Source organism: Oncorhynchus gorbuscha, linkage group LG11, assembly GCF_021184085.1.
Source record: "Oncorhynchus gorbuscha isolate QuinsamMale2020 ecotype Even-year linkage group LG11, OgorEven_v1.0, whole genome shotgun sequence".
In the NCBI taxonomy this organism is placed as follows: domain Eukaryota; kingdom Metazoa; phylum Chordata; class Actinopteri; order Salmoniformes; family Salmonidae; genus Oncorhynchus; species Oncorhynchus gorbuscha.
This window is the reverse complement of record NC_060183.1, coordinates 15318553-15331990: the sequence shown is the minus strand read 5'-3', so window position 1 is coordinate 15331990 and position 13438 is coordinate 15318553. Positions and strand designations below refer to the sequence as shown.

Genomic DNA, 13438 nt, shown 5'->3' with positions numbered 1-13438 from the left:
AGAGGATTTCCTTCCAGAGAGACATCAGGGATTGTCACATACTTTGTTTCACGGAAACATGGCTCTCTTGGGATATACTGTCTGAGTCAGGACAGCCAGTTGGGTTCTCAGTTCATTGCCCAGACAGGAATAAATATCTCTTCGGGAAGAAGAAGGGCGGGGGTGTATGATTAACTACTCATGGTGTGATATTCACCCAACCTAGAATACATCACAATCAAATGCAGACCGTATTACCTCCAAGAGAAATCTCTTAGGTTATAGTCAGAGCCGTGTATATTCTCCCTCAAGCCGATACCACTACAACCCTCAAAGAACTTCACTGGAATTTATGCAAACTGGAAACCACATATCCCGAGGCTGCATTTATTTTAACTGCGGATTTTACAAAGCAAATTTGAGAAAAACCTTACCGAAGTTCAATCAACATATTGCTAAGCTAAAATACTCGACAACTGCTACTCCAACTTCCGGGATGCCCACCCTTCGACAAATCTGATGACGACTTAATTTTTCTCCTTCCCTCCTATAGGCAGAAATTCAAACAGGAAGTACCCATGCTAAGGACTATTCAACACTGGTCTGACCAATCATAATCCACACTTCAAGATTTTTTTGATCACGCAGACTGGGATATGTTCCCGGGTAGCCTCCGAGGTCAACATAGACAAACACACTGATACGGTGACTGAGTTTATCAGGAAGTGTATAGAAGATGTTATACCCAAGGTGACTATTACAACCCACCCTTCCAGGCTCTGTCGCAGCCGGCTGCGACTGGGAGACCCATGGGGCGGCGCACAATTGGCCCAGCATCGTCCTGGTTAGCGGAGGTTTTGGCCGGCAGGGATGTCCTTGTCCCATCGCGCACTAGCGACTCCTGTGGCTGTCTGGGCACATTGCACGCTGACACAGTCGCCAGGTGTACAGTGTTTCCTATGACACATTGGTGGCTTCCGGGTTAAGTGTGCATTGTGTCAAGAAGCAGTGCGGCTTGGTTGGGTTGTGTTTCGGAGGACACATGGCACTCGACCTTCGCCTATCCCAAGTCCGTACAGGAGTTGCAGCGATAAAACAAGACTGGAACTACCAATTGGATACCACAAAATTGGGGAGAAAATGGGGTAAAAAATATATATATAAAAATATCTACCCTAACCAGAAACCGTGGATAGATGGCAGCATTCGCGCAAAACTGAAAGCGCGAACCCTTGCATATGGCTAAATACAAACAGTGTAGTTATTCAGGCAATCAAACAGGCAAAACATCAGTATAGAGACAAAGTGGAGTGGCAAATCAATGGTCAGACAGGAGACGTATGTGGCAGGGTCTACAGACAATCACGGACTACAAAGGGAAAACCAGCCATGTCTCGGACACCGACGTCTTGCTTCTGGATAAGCTAATCACCTCCTTGCCCGCTTTGAGGAGAATACAGTGCACACGGACGCGGCCCACTACCAATGACTGTAGACTCTCCTTCGCGATGGCCGACGTCAGTGAGACATTTAAGCGTGTTAAACCTCGCAAGGCTGCCAGCCAAGACGTCATCGCTAGCAGTGTCCTCAGAGCATGCGCAGACCAGCTAGCTGGAGTGTTTACAGACATATTCAATATCTCCCTATCCCAGTCTGTTGTCCCCACATGCTTCAAGATGTCCACCCTTGTTCTTGTACCCAAGAAAGCAAAGGTAACTGAACTAAATAACTATCGTCCCGTAGCACTCACTTTTGTCATTATGAAGTTCTTTGAGAGGCTTGTCAAGGATCATATCGCCTCTACCTTACCTGACACCATAGAAGCACTTCAATTTGCTTACGGCCTCAATAGATCCACAGACGATGCAATCGCCATCGCACTGCACACTGCCCTATCCCATCTGGACATACCTATGTAAGAATGCTGTTAATTGATTATAGCTCAGCATTCAACACCATAGTACCCTCCAAGCTCATCATTAAGCTCGAGGCCCTGAGTCTGAACCCCGCCCTGTGGAACTGGATCCTGGACTTCCTGATGGGCCGCCCCCAGGTGGTGAAGGTAGGAAACAACACCACTTCACTGATCCGCAACACTGGGGCCCCAAAAGGATGGTTTCTCAGCCCCCTCCTGTACACCCTGTTCACCCATGACTGCGTGGCCATGCACGCTCCCAACTCAATCATCAAGTTTGCAGACAACACAACAGTAGTAGGCCTGATTACCAGCTCCACCTATATGGTGGAGCTGAGGGCCCTGGGAGTGTGGTGTCAGGAAAATAACCTCTCACCCAATGTCAACAAAACGAAGGAGCTGATCGTGGACTTCAGGAAACAGCAGAGGGAGCACCACCCTATCCACATCGACGGGAGCACAGTGGAGAAGTTGGAAAGCTTCAAGTTCCTTGTTGTGCACATCACTGCTAAACTGAAATGGTCCACCCACACAGACAGTGTGAAGAAGAAGGTGCAACAGCGCCTCTTCAACCTCAGGAGCCTAAATAAATTTGCCTTGGCACCTAAAGCCCTCACAAACTTTTACAAATGCACAATTGAGAGCATTCTGTCGGGCTGTATCATCGCCTGGTACGGCAACTGCACCGCCCACAACCGCAGGGCTCTCCAGAGGTTGGTGTGGTCTGCCCAACACATAACCGGGAGCAAACTACCTGCCCTCCAGGACACCTACAACACCTGATATCACAGGAAGGCCAAAAAGATCATCAAGGACAACAACCACCCAAGCCACTGCCTGTTCACCCCGCTATCATCCAGAACGTGAGGTCAGTACAGGTGCATCAAAGCTGGTACCGAGAGACTGAAAAATAGCTTCTATCAAGGCCATCAGACTGTTAAATAGCCATCACTATCACATTAGAGGCTGCTGCCCTATATACATAGACTTGAAATCACTGACCACTTTAATAATGGAACGCTAGTCACTTTAATAATGTTTATATATTTTGCATTACTCATCTCATATCTATATACTGTATTCCATTCTACTGTATATTAGTCCATGCCGCTCTGACATTGCTCGTACAAATATTGATTTATTATTTTTTCCATTCCATTATTTTAGATTGTGTGTATTGTTATATATTACTTGTTAGAACTTACTACACTGTTGAAGCTAGAAACACAGGCATTTCGCAACACCCACAATAACATCTGCTAAACATGTGTATGTGACAAATACATTTTTATTTGATTTGAAAAAACTTGCTGAGACAAGTCAACGTTTTAAGGAAATGGGTACACAATTTACAGCTGACCTGGTTTGCTTTCATTTTGGGGGGGTGATATCTTTATGGTGTCTGCAGAGAAGTCTATTCTCCATAATCATCTCACAAAACACTAATTTGACAACACTCCCTCTCGGTTTCTAGCTGTAAAATTTGGATTCAATTCAATTTTGGAACATATTTGAGGAGAATTATTAAATAGCTACAGTATGTTAATCTGTGTCCTGCACGGTTCTTGGTCTTTGGTCTGTCATTTCTCAAATGTTTTTCCAAAGCTCAGACAAGTCTGCAGATGAAAGCAAACTCTTTAAAATTAAAATGGGGACCCATGAAATCCATTATATTGAATAAATAAATTGACTGTGGATCCGTGCACAGTCACTGTATGAGAAATATCATCATTTTTGTGGTGCCGATATAAAATATATTCACGACTGCAATTGGTTCGGATAAGTATAGTGCACAGCTTAAACTATATGAAAAGTAATTTCATATGATGCCGAGGCATGTTTCATCCATTAAATGAGGAATTAAAGTCTCTCTCACGCTGTATGGGGTGAAAATCACAGGTAAATTACTGTTACATGAGGAACTGATTACCTTAAATCGTGGACAGTTCTGACTGTCCAGAATATGTTGACTACAAATACCTAGGTGTCTGGTTAGACTGTAAACTCTCCTCCCAGACTCACATTAAGCATCTCCAATCCAAAGTTAAATCAAGAATCGGCTTCCTATTTCGCAACAAAGCCTCCTTCACTCATGCTGCCAAACATATCCTCGTAAAGCTGACCATCCTACCGATCCTCGACCATGTCATCTACAAAATAGCCTCCAACACTCTACTCAGCACATTGGATGCAGTCTATCACAGTGCCATCCGTTTTGTCACCAAAGCCCCATACACTACCCACCACTGCGACCTGTATGCTCTCGTTGGCTGGTCCTCGTTACATACTTGTCGCCAAACCCACTGGCTCCAGGTCATCTATAGTCTTTGCTAGGTAAAGCTCCGCCTTATCTCAGCTCACTGTTCACCATAGCATCACACACCCGTAGCACACGTTCCAGCAGGTATATTTCACTGGTCATCCCGAGAGCCAACAGCTCCATTGGCTGCCTTTCCATCCAGTTCTCTGCTGACAATGACTGGAACGAATTGCAAAAATCACTGAAGTTGGAGACTTATATCTCCCTCACTAACTTTAAGCGTCAGCTGTCAGAGCAGCATACCGATCGCTGCAGCTGTACACAGTCCATCTGTAAATAGCCCAGCAGTATTTCTACTTATACATCCTCATCTGCACATATATCACTCCAGTGTAAATTGCTAAATTGTAATTACTTCGCCACTATTGGCCTATGTATTGCCATCATTTGCACACACTGTATACAGATATATCTATTGTTATTGACTGTACATTTGTTTATTCCACGTGTAACTCCGTGTTGTTGTTTTTGTCGCACTGCTTTGCTTTATCTTGGCCAGGTCGCGCAGTTGCATATGAGAACTTACTCTCAACTGGCCTACCAGGTTAAATAAAGGTGAAATAAAAAATGGAAATGAAAAAGTCATCATTGAGCTTTTGGGCGGAAGAGAGTCAAACTAAGGGCTTTTCTCTCATTTGCTTTACTCTCAATGCAAACACATTCTGACTCCTGCACACAACCTCTCTCTGACTCATTCCCTCTCAGAAGCTTCCTTTCACACTCAGTAAGGTCCTATTCGATCAATATCCTTCCTCATGTTGTCACAAATGATTCCGATCCCTCTCGTTGCCTGCCCCGCCCCCTTCTCAGCACCATTTTCTCCTGTGTTATTGTGGACACTCAAAGGGACCTTGAAATTGTCCAGAGGCGTTGCTGATCAGCTGACCTCCTCTCTCCTGGCTCAGAGCTTTGTCTGTGTGTCTGTGTGTCCATGTGTGAGTGAGTAAAAGAGGATACCTCACTACCTCCCAGCAATCTGACAGCTGTTCTCTGGGCCAGTCCAGAGTGACCCCCCACTGCCCCTGCATCACCCACACTAGCTCCACACCTCAGATTCCATCATCCACACCTGACACTCGCCACAGCAAAATACCGTACAAGTGCAAAACTCAAATGAGAAGGTAATCTAGCAATGATCCCCATGTCACAGAGTCTACTGTTTTAGCCCAGTTGAAGGTGCAGAGAAATGCAGAGCAATTTTCAAAGTTCTATCTTCAAATGACACATACTTTAGGTATCCGCTTCTTGGCAATCACACATAAAACTGCCCCTTTATAATAAAAAGTCGCCAGGGCTATACATTTATTTGTTTTTTATTTCTAGCTGTTGGAAGGGAATGAGGTAAAGTACACCTGAAAAAAACTCATGAATTTGCTGAGACAAGTCCATCTTTTTCAGGAAATGGGTACACAATTTACAGCTGACCTGATTTTATTTCATTTTGGGGGGTGATATCTTTATGGTGTCTGCAGGGAGGTCTATTCTCCATAATCATCTCACAAAACACTGATTTGACAACACTCCCTCTCTGTTTCTAGCTGGAAAATTTGGATTTAATTCAATTTTGGAACATGTTTGAGGAGAATGTTTAAGTAGCTGTGTTAATCTGTGTCCTGCACGGTTCTTGGTCTTTGGTCTGTCATTTCTCAACTGTTTTTCCAAAGCTCAGACAAGTTTTTTATGTCTGCAGAAGAAAGCGAACTCTTTAAAATTAAAATGGGAACCCATGAAATCCATTATATTTAATTAATAAATTGACTGTGGATCCGTGCACAGTCACTGTATGAGAAATATCATCATTTTTGTGGTGCCGATATAAAATATATTCACGACTGCAATTGGTTCGGATAAGTATAGTGCACAGCTTAAACTACATGAAAAGTCATTTCATATGATGCCGAGGCATGTTTCATCCATTAAATGAGGAATTAAAGTCTCTCTCACGCTGTATGGGGTAAAATCACAGGTAAATTACTGTTACATGAGGAACTGATTACCTTAAATCCTGAAGGCATCACTGAGCTTGGCAAAGAGAGAGTCAAACTAAGGGCTTTTCTCTCATTTGCTTTACTCTCAATGCAAACACATTATGACTTCTGCACACAACCTCTCTCCCTAAAATAATTATGCAATTCCTTGATACTGGATTAAAGGGATACTTTGGGATTTTGGCAACGAGGCCCCAGAGTCTTATGAACTAGAGGATACCATTAGCCTGCTAGCTTAACGTTGGCTCGCAAAACTACCTAGAACTTCCTTCATACTGGTCACGAAGACATGAAAATTGTAAGAAATACATGCCCTACAAATAGAAATTAGCACTATGAAGCTGACCAAAGCTAATATTCTGCAAGTCAAATTAACTACAGAGAGATGTGACAGAGACAATAAGCCAAAGAACTGCAGAAGAGTTACAGTCAGTTTGGAGAAAATACTCCAACCCAATTTGGCTTTCAAACAAATACCTGCCCTCCATCCAACATCTCAACTCTGACCCTGGTTCAGGCACCACCTAAAGGAGCAGTAGACAGCCCTAGTGAGAAGGTGCAGGGTTCTGCCTGCTGACATCCATTGCCAAGGAGCAGCAGTGTGAAAAACCTCTGATGCTCATTGGGCAGTCAATAGGGAAACAACAGCCAGCCACTGACCTCTGCTAACACCTGTCAAATGCATCACTAATGTTCAAATGCAATTACAGCTCAGAACGCAACGAAGCCCGGCCCGGCCCAGCCGCCACACCCAATAGTGACTCAGAGTGGAGAAAGAAGGGAAAGATGGGGGGGGGGGGGGGGACAGAGAGATCTACTACAGCAAGGGTCCCTGGCTGTGCAGCACGCTGAACACCATTTGTAATGTGGCTGGCAGGGCCGGCACTTCGCGGAACAACCGGGGAAGGTCAAGGGAGGGAGACAAATATGGCCCCAACAACCAACAGCATTAGCAGCTCCACTCATTAGCGTTAAAGACGCTATGTATGGCTGCCTCCCTCCCTGGTGGGCCCGTTTAAATTCACCCATAAACTGGTAATGGCTCAGCCCTCAACCGAGGAAAACAATTAGGACAGAGAGAATGTGGAGTTTAAGTGGTCGGAATCCTCCTCCTGAACAAATATTTAGTGAACCATCCTTTAGTCTTTTTGTTTTATTATATTGGAAAATACAAAATGCTCTGTGTCTGGAACTGCAAGCTTGAAGCCCGTGCTTGGAGTGCTTTTCACTCCATTTGACTCAACCAGAGTTTGTGATTTTCTCAGCATGGTCCATTATTCCAACAGTGCTGCATGGAGAGAATACATACCATTGGGGCTCTCTTCATCTATGGCAACAATGGTGGCGGGTGGACCAGTTCTGGAGAGTTTGCATTCTGGAATTCACAGACACACGAGAAGAAAAAACATTAATCTTTAATCTCCTGCTACACACCAATGGAGTTCACAGCTATACTCTGTCTAGAAGCAACACTGGACAGAACACACGGAATAGATCAAGGATGTGTAGATCCAAGATGATCCATCTAGGATGTACAGATCTAGGATGTATAGATCTAGGGTGTATACAGCAGATCTAAGATGTATCGATCCAAGATGTATCGATCCAAGATGTATAGATCTAAGATATATAGATCTAGGATGTATACAGTAGATCTAGGATGTATACAGTAGATCTATGATGTATACAGTAGATCTAGGATGTATCGATCTAGGATGTATACAGCAGATCTAATATGTATCGATCCAAGATGTATCGATCCAAGATGTATCGATCTAAGATGTATCGATCTAAGATGTATCATCTAAGATATATAGATCTAGAATGTATAGATCTAGAATGTATAAATCTAAGATGCATAGATGTACTGCCATGGGGGGGAGGGGGAGGGGGTAGAAGGATAATGGGGGCAAAGTGTAGAGTGGTGATGAAAGATGAGGCTGTATGAGGCTTCTTTATGAGCAGAATGAGGCTGTAACTGGAGGTTAGAGGGCTACAGTCTGTTCACAGAGAGAAAGATCTATGGCCTTACCATCATACTGCCAGTCTGGAGTCAAATATAGTAACATCAGCCAGAGAGCAGAACAGAATGACAGAGGAAAAGAGAAGGACAAGCGGGAAGTCAGTTATCTTTAAGACACTTGAAAGAGAACAAAAAGACAATAGGAAGAAAATGAGGGAAGAGAACATATCAAAAGAAAAGTTCTGAAACTTTGAAACAGAGTTGCAAAAGTTCACATTATAGGGTGAAAAACAGGACCGTGATTTCGTTGATTTTCATGAAATATAATCCATAGAAGTGTCCTTTTTGGAGGAAGGATTATTGACATGCATTTGACATTTGTAATTTAAAGTGTAATTCAAAAATAATGAATGAAGTTGGAACATCTGTGGCATTTTGAGACGGGAAAGGGGGTAACCTAGTCAGTTGCACAACTGGCATTTTGGCCTTGCCCAAGCCTCGTTTCAGACTCCAGAAATGTTTCATCTGTGGATGCTACAAGCTAAACGTGGTGTTATATGTAGCATTACCTCTTTCTCTGTAATATGAGTAGCATTTTGATTTCAATGACAATTTTCAACATGAATATTGAAAATATAAAAACAATTATTTGGCAAATCTTTCAATATATTGTTGAACAATAATATAATCCCTGGGCATATCAAAGTTTCAGAGTAGGAGTGTGACAAGCTGACTCGGTAGCTCTCGTCACGAACATGCATTATTTAATTACCCTTATAAATTGTTTAGCTCGTTTATGTTTCCCCATAAATCTAGTAATTCCTTACTCCTAAATGTATGTATGTATGTATGTATGTATGTATGTATGTATGTATGTATGTATGTATGTATGTATGTATGTATGTATGTATGTATGTATGTATGTATGTATGTATGTATGTATGTATGTATGTATGTATGTATGTATGTATGTATGTATGTATGTATGTATGTATGTATATATATATATATATATATATATATTGTTCTTTCCCTCTTTTACCAGTGTCATGAGTATTTACTCTGCGCAAGGCTAATTATGTGTCAAGGAAATGTTTGGTCAAGTTTCATTGTGACGCATTTGTAGTCTGGCCCAGGAGTGGGAAGGTGAACGGAAAGGCTCTGGACCAAGGAACCGCCCTTAGATTTCTCTGCCTGGCCAGTTCCCCTCTTTCCGCTGGGATTCTCTGCCTCTAACCCTATTACAGGGGCTGAGTCACTTGCTTACTGGGGCTCTCTCATGCCGTCCCTGCAGGGGGTGCGTCACCTGAGTGGGTTGATTCACTGTTGTGGTCATCCTGTCTGGGTTGCCCCCCCCCCCCTTTGTGTACTATACTCAGCCTTGTCTCAGGATGGTAAGTTGGTGGTTGAAGATATCCCTCTAGTGGTGTGCGGGCTGTGCTTTGGCAAAGTGGGTGGGGTTATATCCTTCCTGTTTGGCCCTGTCCGGGGGTGTCCTCGAATGGGGCCACAGTGTCTCCTGAACCCTCCTGTCTCAGCCTCCAGTATTTATGCTGCAGTAGTTTGTGTCGGGGGGCTAGGGTCAGTTTGTAATATCTGGAGTACTTCTCCTGTCCTATTCGGTGTCCTGTGTGAATCTAAGTGTGCGTTCTCTAATTATCTCCTTCTTTCTTTCTCTCTCTCGGAGGACCTGAGCCCTAGGACCATGCCCCAGGACTACCTGATATGATGGCTCCTCGCTGTCCCCAGTCCACCTGGCCATGCTGCTGCTCCAGTTTCAACTGACCTGAGCCCTAGGACCATGCCCCAGGACTACCTGACATGATGACTCCTTGCTGTCCCCAGTCCACCTGGCCATGCTGCTGCTCCAGTTTCAACTGTTCTGCCTTACTATTATTTGACCATGCTGGTCATTTATGAACATTTGAACATCTTGGCCATGTTCTGTTATAATCTCCACCCGGCACAGCCAGAAGAGGACTGGCCACCCCACATATGCTCTCTCTAATTCTCTCTTTCCTTCTCTCTCTCTCTCTGAGGACCTGAGCCCAAGGACCGTGCCCCAGGACGACCTGACATGATGACTCCTTGCTGTCCCCAGTCCACCTGACTGTGCTGCTGCTCCAGTTTCAACTGTTCTGCCTTCTTATTATTCGATCATGCTGGTAATTTATGAACATTTGAACATTTTGGCCATGTTCTGTTATAATCTCCACCCGGCACAGCCAGAAGAGGACTGGCCACCTCACATAGCCTGGTTCCTCTCTAGGTTTCTTCCTAGGTTTTGGCCTTTCTAGGGAGTTTTTCCTAGCCACCGTGCTTCTACACCTGCATTGCTTGCTGTTTGGGGTTTTAGGCTGGGTTTCTGTACAGCACTTTGAGATATCAGCTGATGTACGAAGGGCTATATAAATAAATTTTGATTGATTGATTGATTGATTGATTGATTGATTTCGGTTTCATATTTAAATGCAGTAAATTGCAATTTTGCATTCCTCCAAATGGATGCGATGTTCAGGTGCACATGAACACTTGCTACACTGAAGAGAAAGACGTTTGTTTATTTCCATATTGTAATGTATCCCATGTTTGAAGTTTGCAGATCTCGGAGTAATACGTTTTGCTGACAGTTGGCCTGCAGAACTATTGTTAGGAAATATGTATTCATTAATGGAAAGTATTCCCGCTTTGAGGATAAGCCAGGAATGGCTAAGATGTTTATTTAGACGAATATGCAAATGTGGATAAAATGAAAATGTCTGTTACATGATTTAATATGCCATATTTGGGTAAAGAGATCCATGGTTAATGGTTTGGTCCATAGGGAGCCATAGGTATAAAGGTACCTGTTGCACTTGTGAGCTGGAGTTGTGTTCTAGCTCTGGTATGTGAGCTGTGTGGGGAGGCTGTCCGTAGCCTGTTATGCCCCAACCTGCTATAGTTGGTTTGGTATGTTAGCTGTGTGGGGAGGCTGTCCATAGCCTGTTATGCCCCAACCTGCTATAGTTGGTTTGGTATGTTAGCTGTGTGGGGAGGCTGTCCATAGCCTGTTATGCCCCAACCTGCTATAGTTGGTTTAGTATGTTAGCTGTGTGGGGAGGCTGTCCGTAGCCTGTTATGCCCCAACCTGCTATAGTTGGTTTGGTATGTTAGCTGTGTGGGGAGGCTGTCCATAGCCTGTTATGATCCAACCTGCTATAGTTGGTTTGGTATGTTAGCTGTGTGGGGAGGCTGTCCATAGCCTGTTATGCCCCAACCTGCTATAGTTGGTTTGGTATGTTAGCTGTGTGGGGAGGCTGTCCATAGCCTGTTATACCCCAACCTGCTATAGTTGGTTTGGTATGTTAGCTGTGTGGGGAGGCTGTCCATAGCTTGTTATACGCAAAGCTGCTATAGTTGGTTTGGTATGTTAGCTGTGTGGGGAGGCTGTCCATAGCTTGTTATACGCAAAGCTGCTATAGTTGGTTTGGTATGTTAGCTGTGTGGGGAGGCTGTCCATAGCCTGTTATGCCCCAACCTGCTATAGTTGGTTTGGTATGTTAGCTGTGTGGGGAGGCTGTCCATAGCTTGTTATACGCAAAGCTGCTATAGTTGGTTTGGTATGTTAGCTGTGTGGGGAGGCTGTTCATAGCCTGTTATGCCCCAACCTGCTATAGTTGGTTTGGTATGTTAGCTGTGTGGGGAGGCTGTCCACAGCTTGTTATACGCAAAGCTGCTATAGTTGGTTTGGTATGTTAGCTGTGTGGGGAGGCTGTCCATAGCCTGTTATGCCCCAACCTGCTATAGTTGGTTTGGTATGTTAGCTGTGTGGGGAGGCTGTCCATAGCTTGTTATACGCAAAGCTGCTATAGTTGGTTTGGTATGTTAGCTGTGTGGGGAGGCTGTCCATAGCCTGTTATGCCCCAACCTGCTATAGTTGGTTTGGTATGTTAGCTGTGTGGGGAGGCTGTCCATAGCTTGTTATACGCAAAGCTGCTATAGTTGGTTTGGTATGTTAGCTGTGTGGGGAGGCTGTCCATAGCCTGTTATACCCCAACCTGCTATAGTTGGTTTGGCAGTGCAGGCTTGATTGAGGCTTACGTTTTTGATTTAGATTCAAACCTGTATTTTGAGAATCTGTTCATCTTGTAAATAGCTTTGTAGGTGATGTAAATAATGGATTTATTCATTCACCTGGCCAGTATTATGCACCGGATCCTGCTGCCTCCTGCTACTTCCTACCCTTAACGCTGCTTCAAATTCCACTTCCTACAACAGGAAGCTCTGCTGGTTTACAGTTATTACCTCAAAAAGTCATATTTCACTTCCTTAAAATGTCCACCCTTCGCAGATCAGTCTGCGCCGATCATTACCCACAACCCACTATGGTAGAAGAACAGTCTAGCACAAAGCAGTGGTGCGAGGCTGTGGTGGTGGCGAGGCATCTGAGTAGAGTGCACGAGTGAGTGATTTGATGAACACTGTTCCTGGGTGGCAGGCTGGGAGAGATCTGCTGCTTCAAGGGACTGCATTTGTTCACCGGGGGAGGGGTGTCAGTTTCCCATCGCTCCCAACCTCCCTGCTTCCGACACACACCTTTACGAAATATTAATGGGTAGTTATGAGAAGACAGACAGCTCGATATGAATAACACCGCGTCGACACGCTGCTGAGTTCCCCCTGAAAGAAAGATAAGTGGTCATGGAGAAAATGGCTTTTCAAGGGATGGTGCACTTGCTAGATTATTTCTTATTAAAAAAAAAAAAAGATTTCTCTTCCCAACACAATAGCCGTTTGCAGACGGGCGGTGAGTGCACAGTGCAGTCAGTATGTAAATGCTCGGAAACCACTGCTACCTGACAAGATATCAAAACGCTCCAGCTCCCATATAAACAGCACTAAATGTGTCTGGGTCTTGAGTTTACTCTGGAACATTGAGCCTTGATTACATTGGTTTGTTGTGTCTGGAGAATGGATGTATGGACAAGCATGGGGCAGCAACAGATGAGAGATAAACTCAGAGTCAGAGTCCTTATGCCCTCTATTTGGCTGGCCATCATAAATGACTAATTACCCAATAGCTGACTAGGGTTATGAGTCACATGACATCAGAAAGGCTGTGACCCAACAACGCCCCGGCGACTGTAGCCTTTGTATCAACGCTAGCTACAGTATTTGCACAGCCACTGCAATGCCACAAACGTCTCTACGGGTGAACAAACAGATACTGTTCTGCTGAAATATTGATGGAATATTAGTACCCAGGAAAACTGAATGAGTTCGTTGACATCAGA

The 13438-nt window shown here is 44.2% G+C and overlaps 1 protein-coding gene across 4 annotated transcripts in view; it reads right to left on the bottom strand.

The window, feature by feature from the left end:
* Positions 1-13438, bottom strand: part of LOC124048149 (protocadherin-15-like) — a 353300-nt gene that overhangs the window by 238535 nt on the left and 101327 nt on the right. For 2 of the 4 annotated variants that reach the window (XM_046368624.1, XM_046368626.1), the window contains exons 3-4: positions 8235-8249; positions 7512-7577 (exon numbers count right to left, since the gene is read on the bottom strand). In XM_046368624.1, the coding sequence (XP_046224580.1) occupies positions 7512-7577; positions 8235-8249 (81 nt within the window). The remainder of the gene's footprint in view (positions 1-7511; positions 7578-8234; positions 8250-13438) is intronic. The other 2 variants (XM_046368627.1, XM_046368628.1) reach the window with 1 other exon arrangement.